Genomic DNA, 22,103 nt, shown 5'->3' with positions numbered 1-22,103 from the left:
TGTGAATGTAGATGAAAAATGCCTATTCATTTTGTCAGCGACCTAAGCAGGATCATCAATAGTTAACTCATTGACATCAAGTGGCCCAATGTAATCCCTTCCTTCTACTGTTAGTATAAGCAAAGAAGTCTTTGCTGCTTTTCTTTGCATTCTTTGACAGAGGTTTCTCATAATCTGCCTTAGCTTGCCTAACCTTCTTTTTGACTTGATTACAGATTGATTTATATCTACCATAGGCTTCTGAATCACCTGATAATTTATATGCATTCCATGCACTTTTCTTCTTTACCAATCATCTATTGAGACACTGACCATCCTTTTAGGTCTAAGCATCAAACAGTATTTCTTAGTTGGTACAAAAAACCTAGTAGCATCTACGATTACTACACTGTATGCTTCCCATTTAGAATTTGCTGTTGGTAAGATAATTAGTTGGTCCCACTGCATAGAATTTTAAAACTGTCTGAGATCACCCTTGTGAAAGCAAAAGCATTTCCCTTTACCTTGACAATAGAAAGTCTTTAATTAAATTCCACGTAAGTACACTGTGATCACAGCCACACAGTGAATCTTTTACCTGCAGATTCTTAATACATGTAGAATCATTGCTGGTAACCAGATCAGGAGTACTGCTTCCTCTCACTGCCTCTCTAATATGGTGTTGTAGTAAACAGTCATCCAAAAAATCTACAAAATCTTGCTATTGTATGAGTAACCAATTCACAAATTCCAGTCAACGTCTGGAAAGTAAAAATCCACATAATAAGATATCTTGATTTACTGGCCCACTCCATTTCTCTGTATAGCTGTTTGGTATAGTCATCAAAGTCATTAGGCATTAACACCTCTCAATTTTATTTTCTCAGTGCTTATATCACACCAAACTGACTCAACATTGCACTGGTCACCCATGTCGACTGGATGCACTGCCTTAGATTTAATATGCTTCTTAACTAAGAGCATAACCCATCCACCCCTCCTGATCTGTCTGTACTTCCTATATACATTGTACTCCCCATATTTAAATTTTACATCACTTATATCTAAGTGACACCATGTCTCTGCTATCCCTATAATGTCGGCATTTGATGACTTAATCAGTATTTCAAATTCAAGTTTATTTACAATGCGCCTGGGCGCTTCCATAGCCAGGTGGCCAGGAGCAGCAGTGCGTAGCAAGCACATGCTTCTTGATTAGACTGGGGTTCAAGCCCGTGACCAGCAAATACGGAGGATGCGGAGAGGTCAGGGAATGACCACTGCATATCCCCAGAGCAATATGGCCTTAGTTGCTAATGCTCCTAAAAAAAACCAAATAACAAATAAATAACAATGCTCCTGGCATTAGCTATGTGCAAGCACACATGCACATGTTCTTACTCTTCATTACCCTAACACAGCCCATGTATTTATTTGTTCCATGATGACCCACAGCAAGGCCTGAAGACCAAGACACCTTGCTTTCTGGGCTGCTGCATGCACCAATAGTAGTAGTACTGCAAGAATTTCACCTCTGTCCACAGCTCTAGTTAAGCTATTAATCTGTGTATCCCCCCCTCAAAAGGTAGCAGTTTTCCAACCCACCTATTACTGCCTCAATAGCATCAGTAAATATTCTTGCACCCGTTATATTTAAGCGTATCCTATCTCTGTAAAAGCAGTCTCTCCTGTTAACAAGCACAAACCACAGTAAAAAATTTCTACCCCATGATCCTTGCACATTCTCTCAGGGCCGAATGAATCAACAAAGCTCTCACAACATGTAATCCCTCATATCATGTCTGAGCAGAATTGCAGACACTTTCAAATTCAATCTTAACTCATGACTTTTCCCCAACATTGCCCTGTACTTGTTAAGTAAGTCCTCTGATCTCCTACTCTTAATATCATTAGTGCCGATGTTCCAGTTTTTGTGACACCAACGATATAACCTTTGTGCCCTTAAAACATGACATCTGCTCTACAATGTCATCTTCTTTTGTCCCTGGCAGACAAACCCTGGTCCAATTCCACCAATTCTTTCGTACAATATATTTCCCGTTTCCCTGACAACAGCACCACCAACAATAAATGCCTCCTGTGAGACCAGCGCATTCTGCCTTGGAGATTGCCATTGTTTTGCTTGATGCACAAGTGTCGGTCCTGGCTGGTGCTGAGTTGGGCAGCTGAGAGCTTGATGAGAGATTTCTTCACACACACTCTGCACTGGACATACACACAAACACATCTCCCCCCTGGCTGTACCATGCCAAGGGGGGGAAATCGGTGACCATTGCATGAGTTGCTCATTTTGTTAGGTTGTCATTTGTAGGAGAATCGCCTCCTTCAATTCTCCCCAGAGCCACAGCACTCCCACTACTTTATGCCCATTGCTTTGCTGCTGTTCTCTGTGGTATGATTTCCATTTAAATTTTACATTACAATTTAAGTAGTCAACAATGAAAATTAAAAAAATTAACTTATTAACTGACAATACTACACTAAGCAAACAGATTCCTAAATGCAGCGATATATCTCATGGTATCAAGTTTTGAGTTATACCTTATGCTATCAAGTTCAAGATATACATTATGCTATACTGTAACAATTGCAGTTTTAAATTAGTTATATCCTTATTAAAAAGTTAAATTTCTTAGCTGAAAACAAAAATATATATATATGTGTGCCTAATAAGTGATCAGAACCTTCAAGCTACTTATTTATCACAATTGAATAATACTATTCCACTGCACTACTAGTTAAGTGTTAAGATATTCGCACCAAAACACCGATACATAGCAGTATGAATAATAAATCATAATTCACAAAATCACTAGCTGAATTTAAAAATAAGCTAACGAACAAGACCAAGACGATTAAATTATTTGTCAAACACAATTTATTATGTTAATTAATCAAAAAAGATGGTAAAAATTTCCAATAAACTTATCTATTCCCACAAGATAAAATTTCTTCAACCATAATTTCACAATAATAACTAATGCACCAGTTCCTATGATATAGTGTGATATACTATGTGTGATATACTGTTGGTGATATACCAACATATACTATGTTTGGTATATCACCCCCACAAAACTGTTGAACTAACGACCAAAAAAGTAACTGATTTAGCATGAGTCCTCAAAATAACACCCCTCCCCAAACATAGTTACAGGTCCTCCAAATCTGTTTTCCCCCCACCTGAAGCCAACTCATCCTGTTCTGTAACAGAGCCACAACTCTCCATATCAAGGTCAGTGGAAGACTATTGGAACCACATCCACTCAAATGCATGTACTAGGACAGTGTTTCCCAAATTGGGGTCTGCGGACCCATGAGGATTTGTAGGCCCATTCCAGGGGGATCCACGAAATGCACCCTGCAGAACTGGGGTCAAATTATTCATTCTATGTATAGCAAATTGATGATAAATAACATTATTATTATTATATACTTATGTAAAAATAAGAATGAAGTTGAGTTTTATAAACATAAAACTTTGAATTTTCTTTTCAGAAAACCTAGTGTTCACACACACACACACACACACACACACACACACACACACACACACACACACACACACACACACACACACACACACACACACACACACACACACACACAGAGAGAGAGAGAGAGAGAGAGAGAGAGAGAGAGAGAGAGAGAGAGAGAGAGAGAGAGAGAGAGAGAGAGAAACATATATATATACAGTAGAACTTCGATTGTCTATCACCCTATTTACCATCAGTCTCTGTTAACCATCACTTAAACCCACTATGCCGTAATGAATTGTGATACTGGCACCATGTGTCACTCAGTCTTTGTTTACAACTCACTGTATATGGTTGTACTTTTATTGTTTCATATTTTAATAATTTTTATTTAGTAAACCCATTGAAATGACAAAGAAACGTAAGAGAGTAGTGTTGGGATTATCACAAAAAACTGAAATAATCAATTGTCTAAGAAAAGATGAAAAGAAAGTGTTACAAGTATAGCATCAGTTTATGGAATAGGAAGAACAATAGTAAATGATATAAAGCATGATGCAGACAAAATTGAAAACCATGTGCCAAAAATAGAAACCACTGACGTTAATGGTAAAAGTCATAAAATGCAGACTGCTAAAAATGAATAATTTTATACTGCAATGTTTCAATGGTTTGTTCAAAAATGTAGCCAAGGAATTCCATTGTCGGGACCTATAATAATCAAAAAAGCCACTGAAATCAATAAAAAAACTAGGCAGAAGGCCTTCATTCAAGGCTAGCATCGGATGGTTGGACAAATTTAAGTTTTGCCAAGGCATTCAACAGTTGTCGACCAGAGTGTGAAACGACCCCAGGAGCTCACATCTGGTGAGTATGGGCTTGGCACACCTAGGATCCTGAGCTGGACATCATCATTCTTCTCTTTCTTGGGGCGCCTCCGTAGCCAGGTGGGAAGGAGCAGCAGTGCGTAGCACACGCTTCTTGATTAGACCGGGGTTCGAGCCCGTCACCACCAAATACGGAGGATGCGGAAAGGTCAAGGAATGACCACCGCATATCCCGGAGCAATATGGCCTTAGTTGCTAATGCTCCTAAAAACTAATTAACTAACTAACTAACATCTCTTTCTTGGTGATTCCCTTCTACTTCTCTCTCTCTCTCTCTCTCTCTCAGGGTAACTCGGAAATTTTTTTTTTAGCTGGTGCAGCATAAGCCTCAGGCTTCCTTGCACTATATGGCTAGTAATAGTAATAATAATAAGTGCAGATAGTGCAACAATTTCTGTTTATCGTGAAAAACTACAGAAGGAAATAGCTGATCGAAGTTTGGTTAAAGACCAAATATACAACTGCGATGAGATTTGCCTTAATTTGAAGGCACTACCTCAAAAGACACTGGCCTCAATGACTGAACATATGGGACCAGGATATAAGATGCAAAAAGATTGCATCACTATAATGTTATGTGCTAATGTCAGCACTAGTCATAAATTGCCTTTGGTTGTTATAGGAAAACCAAAAAAGCCTAGATCATTTAAAAATATTAATTTAAATGCTTTGCCAGTTAAACATGTCTCACAAAACAATAGGTGGATGAGCCAAGATATATTTCATCATTGGTTTCATAAAATATTTGTACCATGTGGAAGACATTTGGCATCAAAAGGTTTACCACAATATGCAATGCTACTGATGGAAAATGCACCTATTCATCCCATACACGTATGTGATTTAAAAAGTGATGATGGCAAAATATCATACCACTTTCTGCCAGCAAACACAACATCTCTCATTCAACCAATGAATCAAGGCATGACTGAGAGTATGAAACACTGTTATTGCAAAATGTTCATTCAAAAACTTGTTTCAGCAGAAAATAAATTAGATGTGATAGAGTTTTGGAAAAGCTACACTATAAAAGATGCAATTTTCAATGTCACTGATGCCTGGAATGATGTTCCAGTTCAAACAATACAAAGAAGCTGGAATAAGTTGTGGCCAGAAATGTATTCAAGTGATACAGAAACCATTTTAAAAGAAATTGAAATTTTGCAGTTGTGTTTGAATGTTCCTGGTTTTAAAAATATTTCGATGGAGGAAGTAAATGATTGTTTGGATATGGAGAAAATGGACATCAGATGCAAAATTTTAGACGACAATGAAATTGTGCAAAGAGTGATGACAATATCAGATGATTCTGAAACTGAAGAAGAAGAAAAAGCTGCTGCTGCTGGAACAACAAACATAATTAGCCACTGAGGCAGAAACTATGTTGTCAAAGTGCATTGAGTGGTTCAAGGTACAAGAAGAAGCAGAAGAAGGGAGTAACTATGACTCTCTTAAGGTAGCCAAATGCCTCGTCATCTAATTAGTGACACGCATGAATGGATTAACGAGATTCCCTCTGTCCCTATCTACTATCTAGCGAAACCACAGCCAAGGGAACGGGCTTGGCAGAATCAGCGGGGAAAGAAGACCCTGTTGAGCTTGACTCTAGTCTGAGTCAGTAAAGACTCAGACTAGACATCTGCTTCTTCTTGTACCTTGAACCACTGTGTTACTTTTGTGTACAATTCGTTACTTTTGTGTACAATTCGTAACATTGCCTCCCAAAAGGCTTACAAAAGAAATTCACTGACTTTTTTAGAAAAGAAATTTAATTATGTAATATTGTTTTCTTTTAAATTTCTTTAATGACATTAGAACAATGTTGTATATAATATTGTTTTTTTTTTGTTTTTTTTTTAATTTCTTTAATGACATTAGAACAATGTTGTATGTAATATTGTTTTCTTTTAAATTTTTTTTATCACATTACTAGACAAAATATTAAGTCAAAATATTAAAAATAGGTATGTATGTAGATACCTGTACTATGATTTTTTGATGACCTGGTAAAAAATAAATAATAATTAAAGTTTAATTAAATTTCATTAGCTTATGTAATATGTAATAAAATAAACAAGTTAGATGACCCAGTCTATTGTATGTATAATGTTTTTAATGTACATATTCTATTATCCATCTATTCGATTATTCATCATGGTCTCGGTCCCGTACCCTGATGGACAATCAAAGTTCTATTGTATTATATAATTAATAATAATAATAATACGTTGTAGTGAAAAATTGGAACATCTAATACAGAACAAAAAAATTAATAATATATTGTGCTCTTTTATGGATCCAGAACACAGAAATACCCAACCATAGTGAAATATAGACAAATATATTCAATAAGTGTATGGATAGGGGTGCTGACCTGTCAGGTGTAGTTAACGGAAAAAATTATTAAAAAGTGCCTGAAAAATAAAAGCAGATTACATAAAATTAAATAAAATAAATGAAAATATACAAATAGTACTTAATGCTATAGATCCTAAGATTTTAACTATGTCATCAAGGGCCGGCAGCCAAAACCAAAACAGCCAAAGGAAATACAGCAAAAAGCAAAGCCTCTGTTTCTGTTATGATATACACGTAGCAGAAAAAAAGCAAGCAGACGTATATATCATAGCCAACCTGACAGAGACCAAAAAGAAAAGGAATAAAAAACCGAACAAATATAATTCTAAAATAAATAAAAATAAAAGTAAAATGCAAAATTAAACTAAAATTAATACCAATTAATTCCAGTTTAAGAAAAATTTGAATGAATAGCAAACAGCCCTACTTGAATTTTAACAAAGAAAGTGTAATATAAAGACAAAAAGATATAGCCAGAATATGACAACTTACTGTCGAGGTTGGCAGGAGACGGTGAAATGGGCTGATGGAAGCAAACACATCAAGGCTGTATTGGAGAACAAAGAAGTTAGCTGGTAGTTCCCAGCAAATTTATAAAAGGTAAAGTAACCTCGCGTATGGAGGGAGGGAGGGAAGAAGGTGTAAATAGATCAAAGAAAACCTTACCCGTGTGATGGGCAAGTCGACAATTTAACAAATGAGGCAAATGAACCAGCAAAGGAGAGAAATCAATAACTAACAAAGTAGCATTAAAAAGACACTAAACTTTGTTGTAGAAGAAAAAAAGGAGCGATAGCAGAAAATTAGTATCTCAAATATTGCTTTCGGCCAGCCTAATCACACATGAGATATAAAATGTAGTGTTTAAGAACAGCAAAAAGTAATTGGAAGAAGGGGAATACAGCAGTGCTCGGGCAATCTGGGGTTGCATAACCTGTACCAAGAATAGGTCCCTGGATATATGGCTCATGTGTTTAAGTCAGTAATGGTATTGTTTTTACAAATATAAGACTAAACAATGTCAGAAAATAAAATAAAGATGAAAAAAGAGTTAACAAGACATAACTAACAAACTTTTAACTAACAAAATATAATACCCCCCCCCATGGTTAGTCACAGGGTATTACATTTTGATAGATAATACCCCATGACTAATTTTTTTATTTATGAAGAGGTCCAGATCTCGGTAGTTTGGGAACCACTGAGCTAGGACATATTTGTTTGTTATTTGGAGCATTAGCAACTAAGGCCATATTGCTCCGGGAATATGCGGTGGTCATTCCCTGACCTTTCCGTATTTGGTGGTGATGTGCTCGAACCCCAGTCTAATCAAGAAGCATGTGCTACGCACTGCTGCTCCTTCCCACCTGGCTACGGAGGTGCCATCTAGGACATATACATTCGAGCAGACACATTTACTTAGTTGCAGATTTATTAATTTTTATGATGTTACTGTATTAGAGAAAATTTCTAAGACAAAAATAATACACAGTAGGATATGACATATTACATAATATACATTCAAATAAACTAAAGTTATTTTTCAGAAAACAAATACAAGTCAATCACACTATATTTGTTTCAATGGCATACACATAATCTGTTTTGTATATTTTTTATTAACTTTATTAACTTAGCCATCGACATTACATATCAGCACCTGTGAGGTGATCTAATTGAGGTATTTAAGGCTTTGAATGGCTTGGGAAAAGTCAATCCTGATGGGATCCTTCCTCTTGCTCAGGCTATGCACATCAGGGGATATAAATTCAAACTGAGGAAGGATGGTTACAGAATAAAGGTGCAGAATTTTGTCTCCAGCCAACGGACGGTAAACTGCTGGAACAAGCTTCCATCATTATTGTGGCTGTGGATAATTTGATTAAATTCAAGGAAGAACTAGACAATCTATTGGAGAGGATGGACAGGTGAAATGAAATTTTTTTTGACTGATGCTGTATAAGCTTGCTTTCTTGCATCATTTGCCACAATTAATGCTAAAACTAATATTATCATTTAAAAAAATGTGAAATTGTTTAGTGGATAATACAACAAAAAAAAATTTCCTTTTACTTAAAACGTTTCCTTAAAAAAAAGTTTACTTTACCTCATATCAAAAAAAAACCAAACACAACTTTTTTTTTTAGCATTAGTATTAATCAAAAAAAAAATTATAAAAGGAAGCAAACTTATTCTGCACAAAAAAAAAAAAAAAAAAAAAAAAAACAGGCACTCACAATTTGCCCATTTCTAAAATTATCCAATTCTGCCTTGAACTTCCACGGATTCTCTCCAGTTACCATGGAAGACAACTTACTGTTTGGTTTTTGGTTTGTTGTTTGTTTTTTTTTTTTTTTTTTAGGAGCATTAGCAACTAAGGCCATATTGCTCCGGAGATATGCGGTGGTCATTCCCTGACCTTTCCGCATCCTCCGTATTTGGTAGTCACAGGCTCAAACCCTCTTCTAATCAAGAAGTATGTGCTACACACTGCTGCTCCTGCCCACCTGGCTACAGAGGTGCCAGCAACTTATTCCAATGATCAATAACACGCTACATGAATGTGAAATAAATAAGATCTAATCTTCTGCTGTTTAGCTTGTCAAAATTTTATATTTTTCCTCTTGCTCTAGTTTCCCCTTCAAACATGAAAATACTGTCCTCACTCATACTTATTCCTTTAAGGGCCTTAAATAATTCTATCAGGTCATCACTGACATGCCTAGTCTTCAAGCTCTGCAGTCAACATCTTCTATGATGTAGACTAGACTACATAATATATAAGATGTCCTTATGTGGAATGTAGGTTATGTAGTCGGCATCTTATATCTTATGCCAATTAGCATTAGTAGAGGCATTTGATGCAAGAAAGCAAGCTTATGCAGCATCAGCCAAAAAAAAAAAAAAAAAAAAACCCACTTCCACTTCACCCCTCTGTTCGTTCAAAATACCTGTCCAGCTGAGCCTTAAACTTATTTAGGCTATCAACCTCCACTACAAGGGATGGAAGTCTGTTCCACCAACCAACCACCCGCTGGCTAAAGGCAAATTTCCACACGTCTATCCTACATCTGTCTTTCCTCAATTTGAATTTATGCCCTCTCAGGTGATTATTCTGAGCTAGAGGAAGAATCCCATCAGCATTGAGCATGCTCAAACCATTCAAGGCTTTATACAACTCTATCAGATCACCTCGCTGGTGCCTAGTCTCCAGACACTGTAATTTGCAAAACGTAAGCGTTTCTTCGTAAGAGCACCCCTTTGTTCCATTCACTAATCTTGTTGCCCTTCTCTGTACTCGTTCCAGCAGCTCTACATCCTTCTTGAAATGAGGCCTCCAGACCTGTATACGGTACTCTAGGTGTGGCCTGACCATTGCCTTATACAAGGGAATAATCACCTCCTTATCTGTGCTGGAAAAATTCCTGTATATCATTGACAATACTCCATGAGCTACTCTTGCAGCCCGTCTGCACTGCTCAGAGAACTTCATATCTGCCTGCACAACCACCCCCCCAAGTCCCTTTCATTCTCTACCACTGTCAGTGTAGAGTACCACAGAGTTGATACGTTGCTCTGGGGTTGCTGTTTCCCATGTGTAGTACTTTACATTTGTCAATGTTAAACTTCATTTGCCACCTCTCAGCCCATCTGCTCAACCTTTCCAAATCCTGTTGCAGCAGCATAGTGTCAGTAGTGTCCTTGACAACCCTGCCAACCTTTGTATCGTCTGCAAACTTGGACATTAAGCTTGATATACCATCATCAATATCATTTATAAATACAGAAAACAATAATGGACCCAACACTGAGCCCTGAGGGACTCCACTAATAACATTAGTCCACGATGAGCAGTGTCCATTGATTACCGCTCTCTGTCTTCTCCCCCTCAACCACCCCTTTATCCATAGCAGCAATTTGCCTCCAATGTCACACTGCTCCAATTTGTGTAGCAGTCTTCCATGTGCAACAGTATCAAAAGCCTTTCTAAGATCCAAGTATATACAGGCATACCTCGAATAACGAATAGGATGCGTTCCACGAAATTACTTCGTTAAGCGAAACTTCGTTTTCAGAGGTAAAAATACTATGGCCAGAATAGGGATACGTTCCTACGTAAAGAAAATGAAAAGCTTTTTTTTTCGAACAAAGAAAAGTTTTATTAAATAAACAGTCAACTTACATACAAAGTGAAATCACATTTTAAAATATGAGTCTAAAGTTGATTACTTATGCTTTTTTTCTCTTTCATTTAACAATTGCCTATACGGAGTTATTGCATTTAACACTGATCGCTTAACAATAGCACTTCCTAAATCAGGATCATTTTCACTAAAAAAATTTAAAACTTTTTCAATGTCATTTAAGCACCTTTTTAAATCTTTAGTTGTTAACACTTTTTCGGCAGGAACTTCTTTAACTTCGTCTTCATTATCTTTGTCTTCGTTGTTAACAAGGTTTTCTAAATTTTCCACTGAAAAACCATCATCTTCTGCATTCAATAAATTTCTAACATCCTCTTCATCGACATTTTCGAAACCTATTGATTGAGCCATCTGGATAACTTCATTTCTAATTTCTTGGATGTTATTTTCTTCTTCTAGTACAACTTCTGGCCATATTTTGCGCCAAACTCCATTTTAGCATTTCTTAGTGACTTCTTTCCAAGAACTATCAATGTTTTTAATGGTGCAGTTTTTCCAAAAAGTTTTAACTGTCACTTCCTCTTTATCCTCTAGTTCAGTTAAATTGCTTAATGTTCGATGCAGATAATAAGCTTTAAATGATGCTGTTACCCCCTGATCCAATGGTTGAATCAGGGAAGTTGTTTGCTGGAAGAAACACAACTTTGACAGGAATGCATGTGTCCAACGTGTTAAGATCAGTAGGATGTCCCGGAGCATTGTCTAACAACAAAAGAGCTTTTTCTTCAAAGTTGTTTTTTTGACAATACCGTTTTACTTCAGGACAAAAGTGGTTAACAAACCAATCAGTAAATAACTCCTTGGCAACCCACGGTTTTCTATTTGCTTTCCATATTGCAGGTAAATTCATTTTTATGTTACCTTTTAACGCCCTCGGATTTTCTGAATGGTAAACTAATAACAATTTTAATTTATAATCGCCAGAGGCATTTGATCCAAAGAGTAACGTTAAACGGTCTTTGGCTGCTTTGAACCCAGCAGCTGATTTTTCTTCAATACAAATGAAGCTTTTTGTTGCTAGCCGTTTCCAGAACAAACCGCTTTTGTCAACACTGAACACAAAATTTGGTGGAAAATTTTCACCTTCAATTATTTCCTTTAGCTTTTCTGGAAACTTATTTGCAGCTTCTCCTGTTAATTTTACACTATGAATCCTGGCCCGTTTTTTAAATTTCTCGAACCAACCACGAGAAGCCCCAAAGGTTTCCGTGATTTCTTCAGTTTGTTTAGATTTCAGGTGATTAAACTGGAAAATTTTTTTAATGTTAAATGGGGCTTGAAATTGCGGACTTCGTTATATCGAAGCTTCGTTATCAGAGGTAACGTTAACCGAGGTATGCCTGTAATATCAAAGCTATTCCCTGCATCCAGTTCTTTTGTGACTGCATCATAGTATCCAATCAAATTGGTCACGCAAGACTTCCCCTTAACAAAACCATGCTGTGTCCGAGCTATAACTGAAGTCTTGTCTAAATGATCCTGCAGTGCTTCTTTAACCAGTGCCTCCATTAATTTTCCTGGAACAGAAGTTAAGCTCACAGGTCTATAATTACTTGTGTCAGCCTTTGATCCTCCTTTGTGAATTGGGGTCACATTTGCACATTTCCAGTCTATGGGTACCTCCCCTGAGTCCAAGGAAGCTCTCATAATTATGGCTAAGGGTTTGCTTACTTCCTTTGCTGCCTCCTTTAATATAACTGGATAGATCCCATCCACCCCGGGTGCCTTTCTTGTGTTTATCTTCAACAGTTTCTCCTCCACTTTACTCCCAGTTATTTCAAGATTCTGTAGCTTACTGCTAGAGTTGAATACACCTCTGACATTTTTAGGTGAGGTCTCCCATTACAGTGGTCCAAGGGAATTCCTCATATCTGATAGCATAATTAAAGCAATTTTTAATACAAGTTAAACATTACATATGGTATTCTCTTAGGCCACTGGTGTAAGTAAATCAGTGAGCATGCTTTCTAAATTTTATGCTGTGAAGCAAATGTGGTTCTGCTGCCAAATATAGTTGTGTGTGTGCCTACCAAAATGCTTGTCAGTGGGCAACATAACTAGGGTGGCTATCCAGAAATGTTTGTATGAGGTTTACATGGAAGAACAGTGAACAAAGAAGAACAGTGATGCCCAAAGGGATACACCATACAGAGGAATAAAAGTTAAAGCCCTATGCAGGTAACCATTTATGCACACCAGCACCCTAAATGCATTCTACCATCATTGATAGAATGCACTCGAGATCTGTAGTTACTAATGGCAATACGATTATGCATCCAACTAACTGACTTGAAATGCAGCTGTAATATATGGTGAATTTTATTGAGTCAACAAACAATAAAATAACACAATAAACTGCGTGCTTGACAGAGTGATTGTCAGATTAATGAGTGAATCTAGCAGGCAAGTAGGGTGCCACCATATTTTTCCCTTACTGATTCCTTAATTTGTCAAAACTGATTTCCAGTTTAAAATTTAAGCAGACACAAAACAAAGGGTAACTGCATTTTGGAATTAACTGTATTTAGCATACTTACTTGCTGTAATAAATAAATACTGAAAAAGGTCCTTTAATAAAACTTCATTATATATCCATATCATTTCATTATATAGAATTTACAAGTAATTTTCTTTGCAATCCAACCATTACCAAAAAATTTTCTCTAATAAAATATGTATAATAAATATGAGTTACCATCTCTCCAGGCAATCCAGGAAGTCCAGGAGGACCTTCATCTCCCTGAGCAAATGAAACAAAGTATAATAGTTATTTGTAGGGTAATAAAATTTTAACTTAAATACAAATATAATAATTTTCATTAAAACTTAACTTCTAAATAATTAATTAATCTTAAATACAAATATAATAATTTTCATGAAAACTTAACTTCTAATTAATCTAATTAATCCAACAGAAGTACATAAGATTTTTTTTTTTTTTTTGTCCTTGCTTTTTCCCATTATATATGGGGTCAGCGTTTTTATTGTTTTTGGCATGAAATTTTTGCGGCCAGATGCCCTTCCTGACACCAACTCTCACCCTTTATACAGGCTGGGGATATGCTGTGGTCATTCCCTGACCTTCCACATCCTCCGTATTTGGTGGTCACAGGCTCAAATGCTGGTCTAATCAAGAAGCGTGTGCTACGCACTACTGCTCCTGCCCACCTGGCTACGGAGGAAATGCTCCAGTTTTTTTTAAACCTTTCCTGCAAAAAAACATCTGACCCTTCTGCAAAACTTTTTTACCTTTCAGGAACACCATGAAATTTGAGCCAACATGATCAGGATCAAAAGTTGTGGTCTTTTCACAGCTTCTATCACTGTCTCTTTCAGAAAGCATAATTCTGCATAAACGAAGGAGGATAAAAAAATTTCAAAACTTCAAAACTTTCCAGAGAAACTTTCCTTCACTAACCTTAGGCACAGATTACCTGGAAAGAATTACAGATGTATTTATCACATCAGTTGACTCCCTCATATAATTAGTAATGATACTGATAAGGATATATCAGGCTTAATGTCTAAGTTTGCAGATGATACAAAGGTTGGCACAGGAATTAATGACAGTAATTAAGCATGCAGCTGCACCAAGATCTAGAAAAATTGGGCACATGGGATCAGAAATGGCAACTGAAGTTTAACATTGACAAAAGCAAGGTACTGCATATGGGTAGCAGTAAGCCCAGAGTAGCATATCAACTGTGTGGTATTACACTTAGTCCTTGAGGTTGTCACAGACATTCCCTCAGATATGCCACACAAGCTGTACTTGCTACCTGGGAGTCTAAAATGCTGATGGAACTGATATTCGGGTGATACTCGAGTCAAGCGAACCCAATTTCGACGCAGTCCAGACGGTCTGTGACAGCCAAATCCTCTGCTCACATCTTCACGATGGTGGGACTGTTAGTAATCCTGGGTATAACCTCCATGCACAAGCACATGGTGGGTGACCACCCAGTTATAAACCGACGTAAGCAGGGGTCAGAGTGGCGCCCACACCACATGGAGGAATGCCGCCCCTCTATGTTACCAGGCAGTACTAGGTGGTAGATGACACTCATCAACCGGTGCAATACCACCGCTTTGCTTATTGGAGGCTTGAAGTGGTGGAACCCATGTTTAGTCTCTAGAGCTAAGTTCCGGTCAATCCTTCTCTATCTCTTCCATCATGCAGTATGATTGATGACTTTTGAGGTTATGATGAACATCACGACGAGATCCAGTATTCCTTACATTTCAAGGGTACAGCTCTAAAACAGTGTTCACAATCTGGCCGCTAGTTAGTACACCGGACCGAACCTATTGGTAACTCTCTAGGAGGCTACGTAAGCTAGTGTATAATCTTGCTACCTCAATTCTGCCAGTGACTGGAGGGAGTCCGAGTAGTGTGTATGCGGGGAGCATTGTCGAGGCCGCATTATGTCAAGGATCTGGGTATATTCTTACCATGTGTATGCCATATCCAAAAATTTCATTACTTCATGATACAAAGGTTGGCACAGGGATTAATGACAGTAATTAAGCATGCAGCTGCACCAAGATCCATGTCCCACCCACTTTTTCTTACTATTGAATACACCATGAATTGTCAAATTAATAGAGCAAGCTTATCTGTGAAAAGATCTAAACCTCCCAAGCACTTCCTAATTCATTTCACAAATATATGTGGTCTCAATTCTAATCTCAACGATTTCCATTTCCACTTGCAGTCTGCCAAACCCCATGTACTTTTTCTGACAGAATCTCAGTTATCATTTGATACAACTACTGCTCATCTCAGATGACCAAATTATTTGCTGTATGATTCCTTTCGCCTCAAAGGTGGTACTTGTGCATATGTCCGTTCTGATATTCATTGTCAGAGACTTGGCAATTTGGAATCTCCTCTCTTTGATCTTCTCTGGCTTAAAATCTCTCTCCTCATTGTGTCAAATTCATCTGTTGTCTCTACCGTTCTCCCAACTCCACTAATCACTTGGAGCTCTTTGACTTCCTGTCTTTGCAACTTGACTTCTTCAGTCCAACTTTCCTAAGAGTGAGGTAATTTTCCTTGGTGATTTTAATGTTCACAACTCCAGCTTGGGGGGAGACAAAGACCAATAGATTGACAGTAGCCACTGGCAGAGGTGAAAGAGATTCTTGCACTGCTTCTATTAGAATGAGCAGAAGCCTGAAAAACAAGATGCATGGTATTTCAGAGACTGCTGGGAGCCATTGCGGTACAAGTAAACACATGGGTTGTGTTAGGGTAGCTAAGAATAGAAACAGGTGCAGGTATACTTGCGTGTACACCAATGCTAGGAGTTTAGTAAATAAATTTGATGAATTTGAGGTATTGCTCAAAACATCAAAGGCAGATATTGTTGGGATATCAGAGACGTGGTGTCACACAGATATAAGGGATGCAGAACTGCAATTTGGGGAGTACAACGTCTACAGAAAGGATAGACAGGATAGGAAGGGGGGGGGGGGGTTATGCTATTAGTTAAGAAACACATAAAAACCAAGGAAGTGAAGCCAGTCAACATCGCTGGACAGTTCAGTGTTGAGTCAGTTTGGTGTGACATAAGCATTGGGAGATCAAAATTGAGAGTAGGAGTGTGCTATAGGCCTAATGACTCTGATGAGTATAATAAGGAACTGTACAGGGAAATAGAGTGGGCCAGTAAATCAGAGAGTCTTATAATGGGAGATTTTAATTTCCCAGATATTGACTGGAATTTGGGGGCTGGTCACTCACTCACTAGCAAGGCTTTTGTGGTTTTATTGGATGATTGTTTTCTACATCAGCATGTTCGGGAGGCAACTAGAGGGAGTAATACTCTTGATTTGATTATCAGTAGTGATTCTTCATGCATTAAGAATCTGCAGGTAAATGAACCACTAGGTGGCAGTGATCACAGTGTGCTGAAGTGGGAGTTACTCAAAGAGGTAACTACCATTAGGGGTAAAGGAAAGGGTTATTGCTTCCATAAAGGCGACTACGATGGACTGAGACAGTATTTAAATTCTATACAGTGGGACCAACTGATGATGTTACCAACAGCAAATTCAAAATGGGAAGCATTCAAAGAACTTATCTTGGAAGCTACTAGGCTTTACATACCAACTAAGAAATATTGTTCAAGGTTTAGGCCAAAATGGATGTCAGATGAACTAATGAGGCATATGGCAGAGAAGAAAAATGCATGGGATACTTACAAATTAACACATGACACAGAAGCCTATGATAGATACAAGTTAATACGCAACCAAGTTACAAAGGAGGTTAGGCAGGCCAAGGCAGATTACGAGAAATCCTTGGCAAGGGATGCAAAGAAAAACAGCAAAGAGTTCTTTACTTATGTAAACTCTAGAAGGAAGGGGATGAATCAGATTGGTCCACTTGATATTGATGGGTCAACTGTTGATGATCCTGCTCAGGTAGCTAACAAACTAAATGAATATTTTGCATCGACATTCACACATGAGGAGTTATACAGCAAGGGGAATGCCAGAGGTGTATTCAACTCTAGCAGTAAGCTACAGAATCTTGAAATAACTGGGAGTAAAGTGGAGGAGAAACTGTTGAAGATAAACACAAGAAAGGCACCCGGGGTGGATGGGATCTATCCAGTTATATTAAAGGAGGCAGCAAAGGAAGTAAGCAAACCCTTAGAAATAATTATGAGAGCTTCCTTGGACTCAGGGGAGGTACCCATAGACTGGAAATGTGCAAATGTGACCCCAATTCACAAAGGAGGATCAAAGGCTGACACAAGTAATTATAGACCTGTGAGCTTAACTTCTGTTTCAGGAAAATTAATGGAGGCACTGGTTAAAGAAGCACTGCAGGATCATTTAGACAAGACTTCAGTTATAGCTCAGACACAGCATGGTTTTGTTAAGGGGAAGTCTTGCCTGACCAACTTGATTGGATACTATGATGCAGTCACAAAAGAACTGGATGCAGGGAATAACTTTGATATTATATACTTGGATCTTAGAAAGGCTTTTGATACTGTTGCACATGGAAGACTGCTACACAAATTGGAGCAGTGTGGCATTGGAGGCAAATTGCTGCTATGGATAAAGGGGTGGTTGAGGGGGAGAAGACAGAGATTGGTAATCAATGGACACTGCTCATCGTGGACTAATGTTATTAGTGGAGTCCCTCCGGACTCAGTGTTGGGTCCATTATTGTTTCTGTATTTATAAATGATATTGATGATGGTATATCAAGCTTAATGTCCAAGTTTGCAGACGATACAAAGGTTGGCAGGGTTGTCAAGGACACTACTGACACTATGCTGCTGCAACAGGATCTGGAAAGGTTGAGCAGATGGGCTGAGAGGTGGCAAATGAAGTTTAACATTGACAAATGTAAAGTACTACACATGGGAAACAGCAACCCCAGAGCAACGTATCAACTCTGTGGTACTTCACTGACAGTGGTAGAGAATGAAAGGGACTTGGGGGTGGTTGTGCAGGCAGATATGAAGTTCTCTGAGCAGTGCAGACGGGCTGCAAGAGTAGCTCATGGAGTATTGTCAATGATATACAGGAATTTTTCCAGCAGGGATAAGGAGGTGATTATTCCCTTGTATAAGGCAATGGTCAGGCCACACCTAGAGTACTGTATACAGGTCTGGAGGCCTCATTTCAAGAAGGATGTAGAGCTGCTGACGAGTATAGAGAAGGGCAACAAGATTAGTGAATGGAACAAAGGGGTGCTCTTACAAAGAAAGGCTTAAGTTTTGCAAATTACAGTGTCTGGAGACTAGGCACCAGCGAGGTGATCTGATAGAGGTGTATAAAGCCTTGAATCGTTTAAGCCTGCTCAATGCTGATGGGATTCTTCCTCTAGCTCAGAAAAATCACCTGAGAGGGCATAAATTCAAATTGAGGAAAGACAGATGTAGGATAGACGTGCGGAAATTTGCCTTTAGCCAGCGGGTGGTTGGTTGGTGGAACAGACTTCTATCCCTTGTGGTGGAGGTTGATAGCCTAAATAAATTTAAGGCTCAGCTGGACAGGTATTTTGAACGAACAGAGGGGTGAAGTGGAAGTGGGTTTTTTTTTTTTTTTTTTTTTGGCTGATGCTGCATAAGCTTGCTTTCTTGCATCAAATGCCTCTACTAATGCTAATGCTAAATTCATCTGTTGTCTCTACCGTTCTCCCAACTCCACTAATCACTTGGAGCTCTTTGACTTCCTGTCTTTGCAACTTGACTTCTTCAGTCCAACTTTCCTAACAGTGAGGTAATTTTCCTTGGTGATTTTAATGTTCACAACTCCAGCTGGTTTCCGTTTTCTAGTCACACCGCCCTTGCTGGTCGAGATGAAGAGGCTTTTGCAACTACTAATGACCTTGCACAGATTGTTCATTTACCTACAAGAATACTGGACAATCCTAATCATACAGCCAACACGCTTGATCTTTTTCTCACAAACAAACCATTCTAAGTACACGGTTGAAGTGAGAAGTCCTTTAGGCACTTCAGATCACTACTTGGTGAATGTCTGTTCTCCAACGGAGCCTTTATCTCACGGCTATTCCCAACCTCGTGTTCTTTGTGTATTACAAGAATGCAAAATGGGATAACCTGCGAGATTTCTTTTCTTCTTTTCCTTGGTCAGATTACTGTTTCAAAACTTCTGATGTCAACATTTGCTCAGATCATGTCAGTGAAATTATTCTTGCACGAATGGAATCCTTTATCCCACACTCCACTTTAAAATCTCGTCCTTTATCTAAACCATAGGTTCTCAAAGTGGGCAGTACCACCCCTCCCCAGTGGGCGCTGAAGCCTTCTAGGTGGGCGATAGTAGGTTCAGAAGCAATTGGGGGTGTTCAGGCGGTCTAGGGATCGGTGGCTCCTTATATTATTTATCCATATTTTTATCTCCTCGGGTACATTGGACCCAGTTCAAAGGTCAACTAATAAATTCTATAATTTTTACGGTATGGACACAGCTGAAATTCGCTATAGGTGAAGACAGAACTGTTTTCTTCGGTTTCCCACTTCAGTTTTCAAAACCTTCTATTGAATTTCACGCAAATGACAAAAATGTGACATCAAGTGTGCATTTTTTAGGCCTTTTTCTGTTATTTTTCTAAACCCACCCTAATTATCCTAGGGCCTTTGAAACGCGACAACGAGAGCTACTGTTCGTTGCTACTGTTTCGCTTTATTGCGAAACAGTAGCAACAACTGTTTTTAATAGGCAAACAGATCGTATTTCCTTTCTTCAACGTGTATTGCTCCTATAAACAGAAAATCAGGGAAATTCATCTTTTAGAAACAAGAAAAACTGGTGTAAAACTGATAACACTGCAATGCGCATTTGATAAAAAAAAGTTTGCTTTATTGTAATTGTTTTTAGTAAACAATATCGGAACAGCAGTTTCCTGGGTTTGATCTTCTAACAAAATTTCGAGAAAATATTTGTAGCTGAGTTATAAACTTTGAAAACTGGTGTGCAAAAGAAGAAAAAAAAAAAATAATCCACTATGAATAACGGATTGTTTCTTGAAATGTGTATTCTTCACAAAACTGCAATATTTTCTAACAGTACAAAGCTAACAGATTGCGACTAACGGCTGCCAAAAAGTATTCTTAGAAGATATTTGCTTGTTACGCTTTGATGTCATCGCAAAGGGAGAAATTCTGTTTTAGTACAGAAGCCGAATAAATTCACTATCCATGGTCATAATGCTGTTCTGAGCTGCAATAAAAAGATAAACCCTGCTGAAAAATAGATTTTCTCCCCATCACTTCTCTTGCTTTGCTGTGGTTTTTGGTGAGCAATTTCACACAATCAAGTCGGTGACTGCTAAATGCGATTTCTTGTATTCTCTCTCTCTCTCTCTCTCTCTCTCTCTCTCTCTCTCTCTCTCTCTCTCTCTCTCTATTTCGGGAACTCTGACCATGTGGTCATCCTGGAGTATAAACAGAAAATCTGTTAGTCGGAATGCTGCCCACCAATGGCACCAATTATCAACTCTTTTACTGTCCTTCTAATTTTCAATATGTGCAGATAATCAACTTGGGCAAAATTTGAAAATTCTACTTCAATTAGGAACAAAAACCGCTTACCCCAACATAACGAATTACTTTAGGTACAATAAAGGATGACTCTGATGATTTTACTGACTGGAAGGAAGTGTCCACAACTGTACAAGGCGGTCACTCAAAGGAAAGTAACTGTAGTCATTTGTATTCAAGAACAAGCTATACGGCGATGTTTGAAATGTATAATGCAGTTCACTGGCTAATATTTCCAGGGGGATTATTGCAAAATATTGTTCCGAAAAAAATATTACAATAAAGCAAAGAGGGTTTTTTATCGAATGCACACCGGACAAAAATCGGACTAATCTGAACTTAGGCATCCTACGATGAAGCTGACTTATTAGAACTTTAGCATCTGTTGTGAAACTGAATGCAATAAAGAAATACTTTTGAATCTGCGATGAAACTGACTTACTAGAACTTCAGCATCTGTGTTAAAAGTTACAGTTGTGGACCTTTGACAATCTCCTGGCCTTCCTCCCACCAAAAGAGTATTTTTATTTCTTTCTCACTGTCTCTTTCCCTTAGGGTCAGACTAGAAAGGGTGAACTCCCTCCAATAAGGAGTTTTTTTTCCCCCAAGTGAATAAAAGGAAGTGGAAATTTCAGGAAAATGAACCCCATTTTCCTTCATTCGGCAAACAGCAGCTCTGTCAGCGCAAGAGAAATGAAATTACATTTGCAGCTCAGAATGGAATTCAAGAAAGCAAACATATGACACTTTATGGTGAATTTTTCGGGCGTGTGTGCAATAATGAAAATTCAATTTTTCCCTGAAATTTTTTGATGGTATCAAATGCATATAAAACAATCCGTTATTCGTAGCACATATATATATATATATATTTTTTTTTTTTTTTTTCGTTTGCACACCAGGTAAGATGCATGCGAAGTTCTTTCGACATCAGTTTTCGAAGTTTATAACGCAGCTATGAATAGAAATATTTTCTTGAAAGTTCATAAGAAGATCAAATATACATCCATGAAACTGCTGTTCCGATTTAGTCCTCTAGAAGCAATTACAATAAAGCGAACTTTTTTTTTTATGAAAAGCACATTGCAGTGATCAGTTTTACGACAGTTTTTTTTTTTTTTTCCCTTCCGTTTCCAGTATGGC

General features: G+C 37.9%; 1 protein-coding gene across 1 annotated transcript in view; it reads right to left on the bottom strand.

The window, feature by feature from the left end:
• Positions 1–22,103, bottom strand: part of LOC150089465 (uncharacterized) — a 1,372,165-nt gene that overhangs the window by 992,849 nt on the left and 357,213 nt on the right. Inside the window, exon 16 of the mRNA XM_090389992.1 lies at positions 13,622–13,666. Within this exon, the coding sequence (XP_090246118.1) occupies positions 13,622–13,666 (45 nt within the window). The remainder of the gene's footprint in view (positions 1–13,621; positions 13,667–22,103) is intronic.

This window comes from Mastigoproctus giganteus, chromosome 2 (assembly GCF_048544385.1).
Source record: "Mastigoproctus giganteus isolate SK-2022 chromosome 2, ASM4854438v1, whole genome shotgun sequence".
NCBI classification, from domain to species: domain Eukaryota; kingdom Metazoa; phylum Arthropoda; class Arachnida; order Uropygi; family Thelyphonidae; genus Mastigoproctus; species Mastigoproctus giganteus.
This window is presented reverse-complemented; position numbering and strand designations above follow the sequence as displayed.